An 18452-nucleotide genomic window follows, 5' to 3' on the forward strand; every position below is an offset into this window, starting at 1 on the left:
CAGCCCGCCCAGGGGTCTGCGAAAGGACACGTCCTGGGGACGGACGGTGGGGGCCCGACCCCTCAAGGAACAGAGCATTTAAAGGCGGTGACACAGAAAAGGCCACCTACAGCAACCACGCAGCGTAGAGCGGAGTCGGGACAGCCGCGAGCCCAGGAACGTCGCAAAGATCCGCGCCTGCGCAGTAGCTCCCGGCGCTGAGCCCGCGCGTGAGCTTTCCTTCCCACGACCTCCCCGCTGGCGCTTGCGCACTAGGACCTGCTTCCCGAAGGCCTGCGAAGCTGGGGCCCATACATATAGACTTTCTTGCTGCTTGAGAAGGGAGCAGTTGGCTCATACTTGAATCCATTGTCTCTCCCTTCCCAGTTTATTACGGCAACTATAAATGTCGCACCCCAACTCACTCTAGAAGGGAAGAACTCCGTCCCTGAGGCTCTCTGGGCGCTGGGAGTGCCCAGGTAACCAGGGAGGTTGTGGGTGGGGTCAGCCGGCTACCACGTGGCGGGACCCCGCCAATCGGCGCGCAGACCGCACTTTGCGGCTCGGCTTCAAACAAACTACGGTGAGGTGAGAGTGGCCTCTGGGGCCCCGCCCCCTCGCCTGGGTCTGGGGCCCCGCGAGACGGCGGGCGGGGGAGGGGGCGCCGGGAGCGGGGGCGGGGCGCAGTGGTCGAGTGACGGCCCGGCTCACCTATTCCGGGCGCGGGCCGCGGCGCGGTGGGCCCCACAGCCAATGGGCGGGGGCGGGGGGCGGCCCAGCCGGCGGGGAGGGGGAGCTCGCGGCCGGGGGACGAGGGGGGAGGAGGGGGCGGGCTCCCAATCCGGTTCCATCCGGTTTTCCCACCGCCCCCGCGGCGGGTAGCAGCAGCTCGGGCGGCGGGAGGAGCGGCAGCGGCCAGGCAGCCCAGCTTCGCGAAGGCTCTCGGCGCGCCGCGGCCCGCAGGCACCCGGCACGCGCCCGCCCCGCCGCCACGATGCCCAAGAGGAAGGTGAGCGGCGGCCGCGGCCCGCACGCGCGCCCTCCGCCGCCCGGCCCGCCGCGGCCGCCCCGCGAGGCCTGAGTCCCGCCGCGCTGACGGCGGCGCAGGGCCCGACAGGCGCCCCGGGACCCACGGCGGGCGGGCGGGGCTGCGCGCGCGCGGCGGGCCGGGCGCGGCGTTCTGGAACGTTCGGCGGCCGAGGAGCCGGGTGGGAGATTCGAACGCGGCGGCGGGAAGCCGTGACGTCACGCGGCCGGGCATTGTTCTGGCGGGCGGGCGGGCGCGGGGCGCGCGGGCACTTTTGTTTGCGGGCTGCGGCCACTCGCGCGTGTGCTTCCGTCCGCAGGTGAGCTCCGCCGAGGGCGCGGCGAAGGAGGAGGTAAGAGCCCGCGCCGCCGCCGGGGGGAGGGTCCCGGGGGCGCTTCGCCCCTCACGCGTCGCTCTTTCTCCTTCTCTCCCCTAAAGCCCAAGAGGAGGTCGGCGCGGTTGTCCGCGGTAAGTAGCTCGAGCCCCGGACGCCCGTCCTCCCCGCGCGGTCGTGCCCGCGGGACACTCAGCGCCGCCCTTGCCTTTCAGAAGCCCGCGCCTGCGAAAGTGGAAGCGAAGCCCAAGAAGGCGGCGGCAAAGGTAGGCTCCGCGCTCGGGGCACCCGGAGTGCGGGAAGTGCTGCGGGTCCGTCAGACCCCTGACGCGGGCCTTTTTCCGCCTGGAGAGCCGCGTCCCGGCGACGCGGTTCGCGGCTGAGGTCTTGACCCCAAGGTCTCGGTCCGATGTCCTCGCCTGAAACGTGCGAGGGTCTCCTGGTTTCCTGTTCGGATTCGGTACCGCAGCCGCGCGTGACCGACTTCGGTGTGCGGGCCCAGGTAGACTAGCGGTCGGAATGGAGGCGGTCCTCCGGGGTGTGCGGGATAGCGCGTCCCGTTCCCGGTGCTGCAGACCTGGGGGGACTGGAGACGGCGGAAAGGACCCCCGTGTCTCGCACCGGGAGCCGCCGGGGCTCGCGTGCGCGTCCGGGTTAGGGCTTCCCGGGTGGGTGTGTCCTCGTGCTGGCTCTCCCGCCCGACCCCCGAGGCCGCGACCTGCTGTGCGGGTTCTTGCGGATGGAGCTCTCGGAGAGCGCACGGGGGCAGGTATTGTGTCGGTCTGGTCTGTGACTGTGTGTAACAGAACAAAACAAAAACACTATCCATCGTCTTATCCCAGGAAACTCGGAGTTAACCCTAAACGCCGTTAGAGTTGTTTCCCTGGAACAGATTCACCATCGCGCCGTTCACATCGAAGGTCTCTGACATGAAGTTGTTCTTGCGTTTACGTGTAATGCTTGAAAACGTCCGTTGGGAAAGCAAACTGTTTGTCATGGTAATTCTGATTTGGGGTGTAGCCCTGAAACCGTCCTCTGCAAACCTCTCCCGGCCTTCAGGGGAAATTCGTGGTGTGATTAATTTCTGCGCACCTAAAACTTGAGTGAGCGTTTGGTGTTCGACCCCTTTTCTGAAAGTACAGGTAGAGCTTAGCACTGCATAATCAAAGGTTTTGTTTCCAGTTATTTATTTTAACATGCAGCAATGAATGTCAAAGTCTCAAAGGGTTTTTTTTGTTTTTGTTTTTTTTAAGGAGAAAGTTGTTTTTTTTTTTTTAACGTATTCAAAGGTATAGTATAGTATGTTAACTTCTCACAACAAAAGATAAGTTAAGAGTTTACTTAACTCTTTTTAGAGTGAAGTAAAACAGGAACTTTTCATGAAGGCCAAAAAAAATAGCAGATTTTGTTGCATAATGATGGAACGAACTATGTACTATTATTTCCCATCTTTGTTTGGGTTTTTGTAATAAAACCATTGGATGAAGTACTGTGCCTGCTTCCCTCTTAAATCTTTCTTCCTTATTTACCACTTCCTATATTTTGATTTGCCCCCAAAACTTTTTCTAATGAAAATACTGAGATTTTATCCTCGGTTGGGTTTGGGATCAGGTGTAATTGACACATTTTTTCTGAGAGGCCAGCAGGTAAGTCTACATGTCCGTGTTCCTTGAGGAACAAATTTGTCAACTCAGTGTTGCCAAAGGAAAAGTGTGGAGTGGGGGGCTCTGTTTTACCTGAATTTCTGTAGTACACCCTTCATAACCAACCTGATTTAAAGCGTTAATGGAAGGTAAATTTTTGGTATTTATTGATTACGGTGTAAATGCACTGTATTCCAAGTATATGTATACACCACTATGAGATTATGACTTGTATAATTTCCTTAGAAGTATTTTTGGACTGAAATACACACATGTTGGGAAAACGTGGATTTACTTTTCTTCATCTATCGTTCCTGTTATTAAAAGTGGTATTACTTCGTCCAGGTTGTTGCGTATTTTGTTTTCACATTTAAGGATTTACATTTTTATGCTAGCACCATAGTGGTTAGAAAACTAATGAGAAATTTGAAGAAATCCGATTATAGAAGAATATCTACAGAGGTGATTGTGACATTTCATGATGCCATTGTGTAAGGAGTGCTATCCCAGATATGTTTGTTTTTGTTATTTGTAGTTGTTATTCTGGCTCAAGCATGCAACCCTCAATCTCGGGGTTGTAAATTTGAGCCCCACATTAGCCGTAGAGCTCACTAAAAAATAATAATTTATGGTTCATTTTAAAGATGGTGTATTAGTAGTTGTCATGTTGTCTTTGTATATGGAAAGCCATCATTGGTTCAGAATACATTACACTGCCCCCCCCCCCTTAGCATTGAAGTGTGAGATCTACCTGCAAGTCTTTGTGGCTGTTTAACTCAAATATTGGTCAGTACTGATAAGGGTCTTTGATAGAACTCACTGGTGACCTGACTTCATTTAGCTGTGGCTGTATTTACTTACAAGAAACAAATGTTAAATGTTTAAACTTCTTCACCATTGATGGATGGTATCCAAAAACACTCTTATGTTGCTTAGCCATGGCTTAAATTTTGGACGTCTTTCATCATACTAATACGTGTGCTTTCCAGATTCTTCCAACATGTAAATGAAAACGATAGACTCAAAATTGATCCTTTTAGCTCCTCATTACGTGATACCAAGGGATTAGCTGTAGCAGGATAGTCAACCTGACCGTTCCGCATGGTGCTGTTTTCAGGTGAATGGTCTCACTGTGAGGGTGAATGTCTTGTCAGGACAGTGATTATTTGATAATTTGATTATTATTCAGGCTTACGAGAACTTTGGGGACGGATAGGGTTACAGTGGAAAGAGATTTCCTCCAACTACTCTTCCCCTCATTGGTTCTGTCATGTGCAACTTGAGAGAGTAGTGGGTGATTGAGCAGGTGGGAGGAGGAGTGTGTCTCAGGCTGTAGGTTTACTCAAGGTAAGTCTAACGAGGCTTGATAATGCGAGTACTGTTACAGTTCTGGGCGTTATGCTGTCATCCTGACTAGTGGGGATGGACTTTCAGGTGTCTTCTGGAAAAGAGGTGTCCTGTGACTCAGGCTGCTATGTAAGCTAGCGTTAACATGGCAGCTGTTGGGGACACTCTAGCAAGTGAGAAAACTGTAAGTGCTGAGTTTATGCTTAAAATATACTCTTATTGTATCCTAGGATAAATCTTCAGACAAAAAAGTGCAAACAAAGGGAAAAAGGGGAGCAAAGGGAAAACAGGCTGAAGTGGCTAACCAAGAAACGAAAGAAGACTTACCTGCAGAAAACGGAGAAACTAAAAATGAGGAGGTCAGAAGTGTGTGTTGTTGATTTGGACTCTGAACAGTAGATGATAAGTTACATATCTTTATAGAGCAGATTAAGACAGTCTTTGTTCATCAGAATACTAAAGCTTTGTGCAGCAACTCCCAGGTGAATAGAGAGGTGGTTTTTATGAATTAGATCATATTTGGAAATGTATATGTTGATTGCTTTTTCTTTAAATGAACAAGAAATTTTAATATGCTTAGAATTTCACCAGTAACAGATCCATTATGCATGTTTACACAGGGTTCATTAATATAATTACTTGTGTGGATTTTGAAAAGGATTTAATTTGCTAAGTGATCTATTACTCCTTTTTCTTTGACTTAGAACCTTGGTACTTGTTTAAAGAAATGGGCTGTGTGTGTGTGTGTGTGTGTGTGATCTCTAGAACTGTTGTAATCTTGCTTTTCTGGATATTCAGAAATGTTTTGAATCCATTCCTTATTTGGCGGATTTTTCCCATTTCATTTTTTATAAGGAAGTCCAATTTTCTTAAAAGTGGCTGTTTTAGGACTAAATAACTTAGACCAAGCAAATAAAAAGACTTGATGTCTTTAATCTTTTTATCCTTTTAAGTTGTGAAAAGAAGACACTTTTTCTTAAACAAGCAGGCTACAAGTTTTGATAAATAAGTTTTCTTAAGCCAGGCCCTTTTTTTTTTTTTTTTTCCCCAATCTTATAATGGTTAAATCTGGGAAGAAATAATTCAGGGTATTTTTAAAACTTTTGTATTTATAGATCAAATCTTAAAGCAACCAGGTACTTATTTCTAACTTGTGGAGTTTAACCAGAATTTATTTTAAATTGGTAGTTCTAACCACATATCAAATATTGTGTGATATTAAAATGAGATTACTAATCTTAGTTATTAGGGTAGAATTTGACCTTCTAATACACATTCTCACACTCCTCCTGTTATTCATGGTGATTGTGTTCCGGAAGGTGTAAGTACTGAACAGCTGCACATGGAGGAAATAAAGGGTTAGATTTTTGTGGCACCCTGGTCACATTTCCACTGACCTATTGAGACCTAACCTTATTTTAGGTGTTTTCATTGATAGCACCATAACTCATACCTAAATGAAGCTCTGCAACACGTGTATTTTCTCCACTAGGGACACCACAACTTTCTTGCACTTAGTGGACCGTATTATACTTGTCTAGTCAGCATCATTAAGAAGCACAAAAAAGATGTGAAATGTGTGGTACTAAAAAACTTCAAAAAAGGCACAGGTTCAGGACTGAAACAGCCACCCCTGCTGGGAGTGTACATGTTGAGGAACTCAGGAAAAACGCTTTAAGTCCAAGGAAGTGCCAGGAGTATTGATTTTGGGGGTTACAAATAAATTTTAGTGAATAGGCAAATTTACAAATACAAATTCTACATAGAATGAGGATCACCTGTGTTTTCAAGACCTACTAATACTATATAAGTAAGACTACGTTATATTAAATGTTAAAGCTCTCAAAGATAATAACAGTGACACAGAAATCAAGTATTTGATTATTTCTTTTTCTTTGATTTGCAGAGTCCAGCATCTGATGAAGCAGGAGAGAAAGAAGCCAAGTCTGATTAATAATCACATACCATGTCTTATCAGTGGTCCCTGTCTCCCTTCTTGTACAATCCAGAGGAATATTTTTATCAACTATTTTGTAAATGCAAGTTTTTTAGTAGCTCTAGAAACATTTTTAAGAAGGAGGGAATCCCACCTCATCCCATTTTTTTAAGTGTAAATGCTTTTTTTTAAGAGGTGAAATCATTTGCTGGTTGTTTATTTTTTGGTACAACCAGAAAATAGTGGGATATTGAATGTGGGAGGCTTTGATTGTCTTGGGTGTCAGCTCAACATTCCATAGATGGGGTAGTTTTTATATCCTGTAATACCAAGCATACTAAATGGCAATTTGGAGTCAGTCGTGCATTTAATATGTCTTGAATATTTTAAATTACTCCTTTTCCCATGTTGTTTTGGTAGAATTGTTGCCTAAAGAAAACCACTCCTAGATCTTGGCTCTCCCTGTCAGAATTCTTGTGCACTCTGTAACATCTTGGTTGTGGTAGTCCAGTTTTCCTAGTAACTCTGTTAATGTGCTGTGCAAGATTGAAAATTTGAGTATGTCGTGTATATGATATTAAATTGTGAATTAATGGGACTTAACACTGTAACAGTGTATCAGCATTTGAATCTATTGGTACTTGATACACTGTTAAGGAAAAATTGCCTCCAAATTTTAAGCTGGAAGGTCACTGGAATAACTTAGAAAAGAATCACAACTTCGTGATTTTTTAGATTTTTGGTACGTATGTTAGGAATTGTGTACAAATTGAAATGTCTGTACTGATCCTCAGAACAACCAATAAAAACTCAGTTATGAAAAAATTTTGTGAAGCACATAGATCAAGCTCTGGCTTAAATTCCATTCAAAGAATAACTACATTTGTTTTCCCAGAGTTTTCTTAAAATGTGAAAGTGGAATATTCACTTTTTTTTTAAATACTTGACCAGTGTTACAAGTACTGAATAAGCCAAAACTACATCTAGTGTGGTTTGTGTTTACATATTCTTTTTGAGATTTTCATACATACTGTACTTCCTTTTTGCCATCTAAATAGTCTTCAGAGGTGGTGGTGGACACCTGCACTGATGGGGCAAATGCAAACCCAGGGCCAGAGAAAGCACCAGGCCAAGGTTACCACTAAACAGGGAAAGACCTTGAAACTGTAAACCTCACTACACTTAAAAATGTTATTTTGTGCTGGAATGATTTGCGGGTGGGGGATAAGAATGCTCTAGAAACAGGAGTCTTGAGGGATCACAACTCTGCAAAGATGACCACAGGAGTGGCTGCTTTGAGCAGACTTACTACGGAGGTGGTGAAATGTGGCACCTCCAGTAAAACAGGATGTCAGTGGGAAAAGGATGCTGACTTGGGTGGAACTAATTCCCAAAGGCTGGCCAGGGTGACCTCTAGGGAATGGGAAGAGGCTGGGAGCCATGTTTCCCAGTACCTGGTGGTTACACTGTGGAGGGCCTGGAACCATGATAAATACAGATCTGTCTCTTAATTTGTAAGTACAGAAAGCATGGGGGTTTTGGATATGTTAATTGAAGCATTGAACTGAAAACCTCCCCCCTGGTGTATGGATACTTTATACAGTTTTATTGTACCAGAATTTCTCTTAGCACCTCTTTTTGGTAGCAGCTAAAAGTGGCACCTAAGAACCAATGGGAAGAAATCTAGACTTCAAACCCTTTAACCTGGCTGTGTTCATCTGTACTACCCAACCCTCAGTACCCGAAGGAATGTCACCGTCATCATTGTTTACAGTGACAAGGTTTTCTCGATTGTTCTGAATTTATTGCTAGTAATAAAGAGATTTACTAGTTCTCTAAAAAATAGTATAAGGTTGGTTTTGTTTTTCTTATACATACTTAAAAGAGATGGGGTTTTTTTGTAGAAAATGGGAATGGAGGTACTTGTAGGTCCTACTTGCCTTGAGCATTACTCTTAGAAAAAATGAACCCTCACCTAGATGTTTTCCTCAGCTATCAAAGGAAAACAGTTTTTAAGAAAATAAACCACTTGAGGTATATTTTTTTCCTTGATGTTCTAAGTAATCTCTACACCCAACATGGGGCTCTCTCAACCCCAAGATCAAGAGTTGGATGCTCTACCAGCTGAGCCAGCACGTGTTCTAGGCTCTGCCTCTAAAAATTAATCTCTTTATTTAAACAGCAAGTTCGGAGCAATAAGAACTGAATGATAAAGAGTGCCTGAATGGGCATCAGACATCCTAAAAGGAAAGGGAAGATAACTTTTTAATAATGATGCAAACAAATCAGACTCTAAAATCTGTTAACTAGCAAAACCAGTAAATAAGAACCTTTCACTCCCTTGGCTTGTCAGAGGCTGGATTTGACCTTCCAAATGTAGGTTGATCAGAGAACTAATAGTCCTAGAACCTGGTGCCTAGTACCAAGACTCATGCTGAACATGGAGGCCCCAGAGAAAACAGGCTTGTAGCCCTGTTTGGGAAGTGTGTGAGGAAATGCTTGTGGGCATAGGAACAAGAATTAAGGAGACTGAGCTGGTACCGGGAAGAGAAATGCGTGTGTATGTATGTAATTGAAGTTCAGGACCAATTTATACTCACTGGGGAAAAAAACAGGAAACGCAAAGCCAGTAACAACCATAATTCATTTACTAGGCAGAGCCACCCAGGTGTTCCTAGAAGTAATTATTTTAGATATGTTGGAATTTTCTTCAGGTTTGCTTGAGTGTTCTTTATTTGTAAAAGGTTTAATATTTGCTTAATAATTCGTGTGGCTATGCCATAATTTGGCCATTACAGGCGGGTTGGGTTTTTTTCCCCCTTAAGGGTATGCTCAAAAGCATCACAGTATACTGAACTCTTATGTTCGAGTCGGCCAATCCTAACAGCCATCAAACCGTTGCTACTCTTGGCCATCCATAGTATTTTGAAGTAAATAAGGCTGGATAGTTTTAAAAATAACCTGTAAGTAGGAAAACAATACACAGGAAGCAAAAGTGTACATTAGTAGTAAAAATTGTTCCAAAAAATGTTCATTCATTTATGAAGTTTTGCATATCTTGTCAGGGTTGGGTGGTGGATGCAGATGGCCTTGAACCAAGAAGCTGCTTTAAAAAAAAAAAAATCTTGACTCATTCTGCCTTTAGAATCCATATTACTTTCCAGATGCTGACTTCACATTGATTTTAAAAAGTAGGTGTTTTGGGGCACCTGGGTGGCTCAGTGGGTTAAAGCCTCTGCCTTCGGCTCAGGTCATGATCCCAGGGTCCTGGGATCGAGTCCCACATCGGGCTCTCTGCTCAGTGAGGAGCCTGCTTCTCCCTCCCTCTCTGCCTGCCTCTCTGCCTACTTGTGATCTCTGTCAAATAAATAAAAATCTTAAAAAAAAAAAAAAAGTGTTTTGAAGTTTCATGAGGGCTTGGAAGTGTAAAGTGATGTGATTGGAGCTGGGCACCAGGGGAGAAGGGGCCACGCAGTACGGGACTGCAGGAGCCGCGTGGTGCACTTGCAGACCCGAGTTAGGGACAGTCGCAGCAGCTGCTATTCCCTTCTTGGCGGATGAAGGTGACTCCGCAACAAATGGGGCAAAACATAGGCTGAATAGGGCTTGTCTGAAGTGCTACTAAGGCCTTTCTCAGAGGGTCCTGAGGAGCTAAAGCAGCATCTGGCCGCCAGCGCCCAAGAAACGTCTGTCTGATGCTCATCCTCCGTGATTTTCCCAGCTTGTGCTAACGAGATTCATGGTGGACTTTCCCCCCTCTACAACAACACAGGTTGTTCCATAAAGCCTTGGAAAATAGATTTGATTTTTTTTTAAGATTTTATTTATTTATTTGACAGAGACCACAAGTAGGCAGAGAAGCAGGCGGGGTGGGGCAGGGGGGAGGGTGGCACTAGCAAGCTCCCCGCTGAGCAGAGAGCCTGATGTGGGCTCGATTCCAGAACCCCAGTACCATAACCTGAGCTGAAGGCAGAGGCTTTAACCCACTGAGCCACCTAGGTGCCCTGAAAATGCATTTGATTTAACTAAACTTTAAGTCGAGCCTTGAACGTGAGAGCTCCTCCTCCTACCACCTGGCTGTGTTATCTTCCTAAAACATGGCAGTATGTGTGTCCTTACATCTTTAACTGTAAGGATTACTGCTGCAGTTCAAGTGGAATTCATAACTCAGATATGTCAGTGTTAAATTTTACCTCTGAAAGCCCTTTATGTTACCCACAGAAAGTTCAAGTTGAAAAATGGATAAAGACTAATGATGAATTCAAATTACGTATGAAAAAATTTCTGTACACAAATCTGTTGTGCATGAGTCAGAGGACGTGTTGCAAGGTTTGCACGCTTGGTTGTGTCTGTGTAAGGACGTGGCTGCATATTCAAATGTGCAGGTTGATCGTTTCTACTGGTGCTGATTTGGGTTTTTAAAAAAATATATTTTTAGGAGTCCTAACTGTTGTAGCATAACTTCTCACTCTTGGCTTTACTTCTCTGTATCTCATTTATCATTGAAAGCAAAGTAAACTAAATATTAAATTCAGCAAATTTAATTGAGCTCACATGAGTAAAGTGGTCTTTTAGAAATTAGATTAATAGATTCTGGGTACTTGGCAAGGGAGCACACTGCTCTTCTGAATTTCTGGGACTCAGAATGGGTCTTGGTCAGCATCAAAAATGAGCATTTTTCTCTACAAAAGGAAAATAATAAGACTTGGCTATAGGACGTGAAAGAAGATCTGAATAAATGAGAAAACAGGGTTCTTAAGAAGAGTCAACATATAAGGATATTGATTCTTCTTACCTAAAAAAATGTAATGCAATTCTGATGAGAATCCTGGTAGAATTTTCATTAGGAATTGGAAAGCTGATTCTAAAGACCATGGGGCCGGGGAAGGGGGGGATGCTCTTGATGGAGTTGTGAATTCGAGCCCCATGTTGGGTGCAGAAATTACTTAATAATAAAATCTAAAAAAAAATTTAAAAAACAATAAAGACCATCAGAAAGAGAAAATTGTAAAACTAGCTAAGAATTTTTTGATAAAAGAATGTAAGAGAAGCCTTGTCCTATCAGGTATCAAAAGTTCCTATAAAACTACAGTAAGAAAAACAGTATGAGTTTGGAGCAGAAATAGACACAAAGATCAATGAAACAGACAAGGCAGAACAGATTTAACATGATAGAGTGGCATTTCAAATCAGATGGAAAACACCATTCAAACAAGAGTCCAGTCTAATCAGCTATCCATTTAGGAAAATATAAATTAGACCTCTACCTTGTACCATATATGGAGATAAATGCCAATAGATTTAAAAATCTAAATATAGAAAAACTCCGTAAGTACCAGAGGAAAGCGTAGGATAGTTGTATAATTACGAAGTAGACAGGCCTTCCTTTCTCTGCAAACTAAAAAAATCCAGAACCCATAAAGGAAAAGGCTAAATGAATATTTGATCTCATAACGTTTTTAGTTTTTATGTGATTTTATTTGAACAAATGCCTGAGAAATGTTAGTTTGGGAGAAAATATTTACAATATATATAACAAAGAAAAAACGTCCAAATCCTAGTCAATATCCAACAGAAGAAAAAGCAAATGGTATGAAAAAACAATTCAGAAGAAATTCAAATTTTTGTAATAGTTTATGGTGATAAAATACACATGGAGTTTACCATTTCAACGATTTTTAAGTGTACAGGTCCATGGTGTTTAAGTACCTTCCCATTATTGTGCAAACATCACCACCTTCTGTCCCCATATAACATATTAATCTTCATAAACTAAAGCTGTCCTGGGGCGCCTGGGTGGTTCAGTGGGTCAAAGCCTCTGCCTTCAGCTCAGGTCATGATCCCAGGGTCCTGGGATCGAGCCCCACATCGGGCTCTCTGCTCAGCAGGGAGCCTGCTTCCCTCTCTCTCTCTGCCTGCCTCTCTGACTACTTGTGATCTCTATCTGTCAAATAAATAAATAAAATCTTAAAAAAAAAAAAAAAAGAATATTAGTCCTCCAAGTGGACTTTGGAAAAAAAAAAAAACTAAAGCTATCCCCATGAAACACTGACTCCACATCCTCCCTTCCCCCAGCCCCTGCCATCCACCATTCTGCTCTCTATCTCTATGGACCTGCTCTAGGGACTTCATATAAGTGAGATGACCGTATCTGCCCTTTTGTGACTGGCTGATTGCACTTAGCATGTCTCCAGATTTCACCCATGTTGCAGCAGGTGTCAAAATGTCCTTCCTTTTCAAGGCTCAGTAATATCCCACTGCATGTGTAGATGGGCACTTGGGTTGCTCCCATCTCTGGTCTATCGTGAATGATGCTGGTATGAACACGACTGTAAAAATATATGCTTGTGTGTCTGCTTTCAATTCTTTTAGCCCATATCCAACAGTGGAATTGGTGGGTCATCTGGTAATTCTATGTTTAATTTTTTGAGGCATTGTCCTACCATTTCCACAGTGAGTGGCTCTGCCATTTTACATTCCTGCCCGCTGTGCACTGGGGTTCCAATTTCTCCACACTTTTGTCAACATGGGCTATTTTCTTTAAAACATAGGTTTTTTAAAAAAAGATTTTATTTATTTATTTGACAGAGAGATAGGGAGAGAACACAAGGAGGCAGAGCAGCAGGCAGGAGAGGGAGAAGCAGGATCTCCGCTGAGCAGGGAGCTTGACGTGGGGCTCGATCCCAAGACCCTGGGATCATGACCTGAGCTGAAGGCAGCCGCTTAACCGACTGAACCACCCAGGTGCCTCTTTAAAACATGCTTTTTAACTGCGTTAGAGAGGAGTGCAAATAAAAACAACAGAGATATCATTTTTGCCTATTGGATTGGTAAAAATATAAAGGAATGATGATATTTTATGTTGGTAAGAATGGGAGCTAAAAGGCATGCTTATCCATCTGCTGGGTGGCTGTGTCAATTGGAAATGACCTTTATAGAGGGCAATTTGGTAGTACTTAACCAAACTCAAATGAAGAGATCCTTGGTGATAGTTAATTTTATATAGTAATGTGACTGGTCCCCACATGTGTTGTCAAGCATCATCCTAGATGTTTCTGTGAAGGTGTCTGGGGTAAGGTGAACATTTAAATTTGTGGACTTAGAGAAAAGTGGCTTGTCCTCCATAATGTGGGTGGGCCTCATCCAATCAGTTGAAGACCTGGAGAGAACAAAAAGACTGACCTTTCCAGAGCAAAGAGTTGGAATTCTGCAGCAGATGGCCTTTGGACTTGAACTGCAGGTTTTGGACCTACCAGCCTCCATAAATCACATGAGCCAATTTCTTAAAATAAATTTCTTTGTATTATATACCCCATTCTCTTTCTCTGGAGAACCCTGATTAATGGTTTGACCTAATAATTTTGACCTAATAATTTATTTTCTAGGAGTCTACTCATGAGAAAATTACGATTGCATAAGGATATATGTGCAAGCACATTCCATGTAACATACTTTGTAGCGTGTCCACATGTCCATCAATATAGGTTATTTTATATCATCATCAATCCTTATTAGGATTCCTTTTTAGCACTTAGCTAAAAAGATGATAGACTTGTATAGGTTGACATGAAAGAAGGTCCAGAACACATGGGTAAGTAATAAATGCTAGTTGAAGAACAGTATGCACAACAGGGGCGCCTGGGTAACTCAGTGGGTTGAGGCCTCTGCCTTCGGCTTGGGTCATGATCCTGGGGTCCTGGGATGGAGCCCCGCATCAGGCTCTCTGCTCGGCAGGAAGCCTGCTTCCTCCTCTCTCTCTCTGCCTGCCTCTCTGCCTACGTGTGATCTCTAACTGTCAAATAAAATAGATAAAATCTTAAAAAAAAAAAAAAGAACAGTATGCACAACATAATTCCGTTATCCTGATGTAATTGTGAGCTTGGGAGAAGGACACTTCGAAAGTGTTAACTGTGCCTCCCCCAAGGGAGTGTGATTCAAAGAGGAGAGGAGAAAGGGTTCAAGAGGGAATTTAACTTTTATTTATGTCTATATGATCTGAAGTTGTTAAAATAAGCATATAATAATTTTGTAAAAATTTTTTTGAATCCAAGGAATGGAAAAGAAATCCAGGTCAGAATTTTCAGTTTAGAGCTGAGCTAAAGACTCTCCAAAAAATGCTCAAGAGACCAGGGTTCCCATTTGAGGGCAAATTGGACACATCCTTCATGGGATCTGGAGGTCCTGACCCAAACTGCAGCTTTGAACCTTCTCTGGGGTGTTTTCAATCCCCAGTCTTGACCTCCACCCATCCATGGCCAAGAATCAGAGTAGCGAGGTTGAGGGGAGCAGGATACCGAGCTCAGAACATGGCTGTGTTGCTGGTGATGTGAGATCACGTGTTCCAGCTGCAGCACCAACTTACTGATGCGTTGAGGAAGTTTCTGAAAAAAGATCTTGCAGGCATCTCTTAATGAACCATGCCTGGGCAGGTAAGGGGGGACCAGCGTACTGTGGCCTGGTTTGTTACAAAACCACAACTTGCTATCCACATTTGCATATGAATGTCTCCACCGTCAGCTCTGTCATGGCACCTCTTGGAAGAAAGGTCTGGAAAGAATCCCTCAAGTATCCATAAACATATTGTAGAAGAAGAGCTGGGATGTATTCGAGGAGAGGACGGCCACCTGACAAGAATCCATCCCAATCTCTTCCAGTCCCGTGCTTACCCTCTATCTGCCACCCTTGCCTGAATCACCGCCCCCCCCCCCAAGAAAGAGCCCCTTCCACAGAGAAGTGCAGCCTCCATCGAGATTGATCTAGAGGTGTGAAAGACCAGATGAGAATGAGGTGAGGCATTTGAATCTCCAAAGATAAGTTTCTTTAAAATCTCCAGGGGCGCCTGGGTGGCTCAGTCAGTTAAGCATCTGATTCCAGCTCAGGTCATGATCTCAGGGTCCTGGGATCAAGCCCTCCATCAGGCTCCCTGCTCAAGGGGAGTCTGCTTCTCTCTCTTTCCCTCTCCCTCTCCTTTCCCCCACCCCTGGTCCCTCATGCTCTCTCTCTTTCTCTCTCAAATGAGTAAGAAGAAAAAAAAAACTTAAAAAAACAAAATAATAAAATCTCCAGCTGGGTGCTGTAGAGGAGATAATTTTGAACGGAGGTTTTTTTTTTATTGACTGGCTTGGAGGTTTTTTGTTGATTTAGTCCCAGCTCTGCCAGGAAGCACAGGAAATCAAATAATCAACAGCCCAAGATGCTTGATCATCCAGCTTTTTCGTCACATTGCGTGAAAACGGATGCATCAGTGGGAAGGTCGTTGGTAAGACAACAGTGTGCGACCAGGAAGGGAGAGTCTGTTCATTCGTTTATTCACACGAAGACCAAGCGCTAGAGACACATCGGGGAACAGGCACACTCCCTGCTCCCACGGAGCTTACCTCCTACTGTGGAGGCAAGGAAGAGACACATTAAAATAGGCATGTGACATAATTTTAGGAGGTCGGGTCATGAAGAAAGCTAAAGAAGGGGAAGAAGGTAGACACCGGGGCGGTTTTGTCTTGGGTAGGGTGTTCACAGAACGCTGTTTTGGGCCAGTGTCATTTCAGAACAGACACAAACAGGAGAAGGAGCAGGTTTTGCGCAAGTCTGCGGGAAGAGTGTTCTGGTCAGAGGAGGTGGCAAGTGCAAAGGCCCTGGGGTAGAAGTGAGTTGGGTTTAGTCAGGGAAGTGAGGCAGAGTAAACAGGGTTAGAGAGAGAAGTAGGGGCCAAGGAGAAGGACATAGGAACTGGATTATAAAGAATTTGGATTTTACTCCGGATGTGATGGGAAAGCATCGGAGGGTTTTTAACAGGGAATCCATGTGCTCCGGTTTACATTTTTAAAAGCTGACTCTAGCCGCTGAGATAAATTGCCACAATTCGGGGGGCTTGAAACAACACAAGTTTATTATCTTAATTTTGGGGGCCATTATTCTGGAGGTCAGAAGTCCAAGATGAATCTCACTGGGCTGAAGTCAATGTTCAGCCCTTTCTTCTGTGTTCCTCCTGGAGGCTCTAGGGGAGATACCTTCACCTTTTCCAGCCGGTGGGGCCATCCGTATTCCTGGCTTTGTATGCCACCCCCGCCAACAACCGCATCACTCTGTCCTCTGTTTCTGTCCCCACACCTCTTCCTCTGTCTAGGGTCCTCCCACCTCCCTTTCATAAGGACTTTGGGCCAGATGTTCTAGAATAGTCTTCCTACCTCAAAGTCCAATCCCATCTGCAAAATCCATTTGGCCACGTGAGGTAACTGATCCGCAGGTTCTGAAGCCGCAGACAAGGACACTTTGAGCAGCCATTATTCTGCCTACTGCGCAGGATAAGAGTGGAAGAGAGGGACGTGCAGGAGGCCATGGCAAAAGTCACCCTGGGAGGCCAAATGGTTTGTGCCTTGGGGGGCATGATGGAGGGGGGGTGTTCAGATTCGGGGTGCTTCGAATGACCCTGCTTCTCAGCGCTCCATTCCGCCTGAGTTCCTTTACTCTGCATTTTTAGGGTGAGATTGGCCTGGGGGTAGCCGTGCTCCAGGAGAGAAAGGACTCACCGGAGGCTTCAGCTCCTGCCAGGCCCCGTTTACCACGGCGTCTTTTGGCAGAAGATAAAGAGAATGGAATCTTGTTTCAAGAGAGTTGTAAAGCAGTAGACAGTGAAACTTTACTCTCAGAACTGAAAACCGTCTTCATCTTAGTATTTTAAGATCCTGCCCCTAGAAGGGCTCATGGGGGCATGTTAAATTGTTCAACAAGTCTTCCTTTATCTGGAGACACAGATATTTTTATCTTGAAAAAAAAACAAAATATAGGGTCTTCTTTCCTCCCCACTCTTGCCCAATGCGCTCGTTCTTGTTTCTAGGCCTTTCTTCAGGCTTTTTCTCCCACGCAGAACGCCCTCGATTTGCCTTGTCTGAATTCTACTCTTCTTTTAGCATCACCCCTCTTCCAGGAAGCCTCCTTAGATTTTTCTAGTCCACTTCAAAAGCTATCTTTTTTGAAGTCTTACATTATAGTCACCAACAATAATATCAAAGCTGCCATTCACTGTTCATCTGCTGTGTCTTTCACATGCTTTTAGTATATTACCTAAACTCAATTCTCGGGGCACCTAGGTGGCTCAGTCGGTTAAGCCTCTGCCTTCAGCTCAGTTCGTGATCCCAGAGTCCCAGGAATGAGCCCCACATTGGGCTCCCCCCCGCTCAGCGGGGAGTCTGCTTCTCCCTCTGCCTGACGCTTCCCCTACTTGTGTGCTCTCTCTTGCTCACTCTCTCTCTCAAATAAATAAAATCTTTAACAACAACAACAAAATTCAGTTCTCACAAAACTCTACAAAAAAAAAGAATCTTCTCCACATGATACTGAGAAAATTGCAGTAAACACACTTTGAGTGACAAGCCAGAAAGCTGCATGGCTAGAATTTGAATTCAGTTTTACCTGGCTAACTTTCAGCCTTCCCGTGAAAAATAAGTCAAGTCTCCCCAGTTTGTGGTACCGTTTTTGTCCCCACATTTTATTATGAAAGTTTCAAATATACAAAAAAAAGTTGAAAAACATTTTTTAGGATTTTATTTATTTATTTGAGAGTGAGAGAGAGAGAGCGCGCACGTGAACTCGAGCGAGGGGAAAGGGTTGGGTAGAGGGAAAGAGAGAAGCAGACTCGGAACTGAGCAGGGAGCCTGATGCTCGGCTCGATCCCAGGACCTGAGAACATGACTTGAGCCCAAGGCAGACGCTTTCTGACTGAGCCACCCAGGCACCCCTAAAGTAAAAAAGAAATTATAGAGAACACCCTAATATCCACCATGCAGATTCTATGATTTGTGTTTTCAATAAACCTGCTTTACTCCATATGGTTCCATCCCTCTTCCCACTCCTCTGTCTAGCCATGAATTCATCTTACTGTTTTCATGTATTTCACAGGAAGTCGCAGACATCAGTGCACCCCCACCACCGACATTTCAGCACCCACGTTAATGGCTAGAGCTCAGTGTTTGCTTACGGTTCTGTTTTTTCCTTTTGAGGTAAAATTTGCATCTGATGAAATTTACAAGTCTCAAGGGTACTGTTTGATGAGCTACACCTGTGTAACCCAGACCCCAGCAAGGTTTAGAGACTCATCATCACCCCAGGGGTGCCTTCATGCCCCATCCACTCCTTCCTGGCCCCGACCGGTGGCCTTGCCATGGCTTAGCTGTGACTGTTCTAGAACTT

The 18452-nt window shown here is 44.6% G+C and overlaps 1 protein-coding gene across 1 annotated transcript; it reads left to right on the forward strand.

Annotated features, from left to right (window-relative positions):
* Positions 1 to 803: 803 nt before the first annotated feature.
* Positions 804 to 6632, forward strand: HMGN1 (high mobility group nucleosome binding domain 1). Its single transcript, XM_080798216.1, has 6 exons — positions 804 to 988; positions 1326 to 1358; positions 1445 to 1474; positions 1556 to 1606; positions 4561 to 4689; positions 6237 to 6632. The coding sequence occupies exons 1-6, from the start codon at positions 974 to 976 to the stop codon at positions 6282 to 6284; spliced, it is 306 nt and encodes a 101-aa protein (XP_080654342.1). The 5' UTR covers positions 804 to 973; the 3' UTR covers positions 6285 to 6632.
* Positions 6633 to 18452: the final 11820 nt, after the last annotated feature.

Source organism: Martes martes (assembly GCF_963455335.1).
Source record: "Martes martes genome assembly, chromosome: 1".
Classification (NCBI taxonomy): Eukaryota; Metazoa; Chordata; class Mammalia; order Carnivora; family Mustelidae; genus Martes; species Martes martes.

Coding starts and splice junctions, on each gene's coding strand:
- HMGN1 (XM_080798216.1), top strand. Junction 1,475..1,555: donor GGTCGGCGCGGTTGTCCGCG/GTAAGTAGCTCG, acceptor CTTGCCTTTCAG/AAGCCCGCGCCTGCGAAAGT. Junction 1,607..4,560: donor CCAAGAAGGCGGCGGCAAAG/GTAGGCTCCGCG, acceptor ATTGTATCCTAG/GATAAATCTTCAGACAAAAA.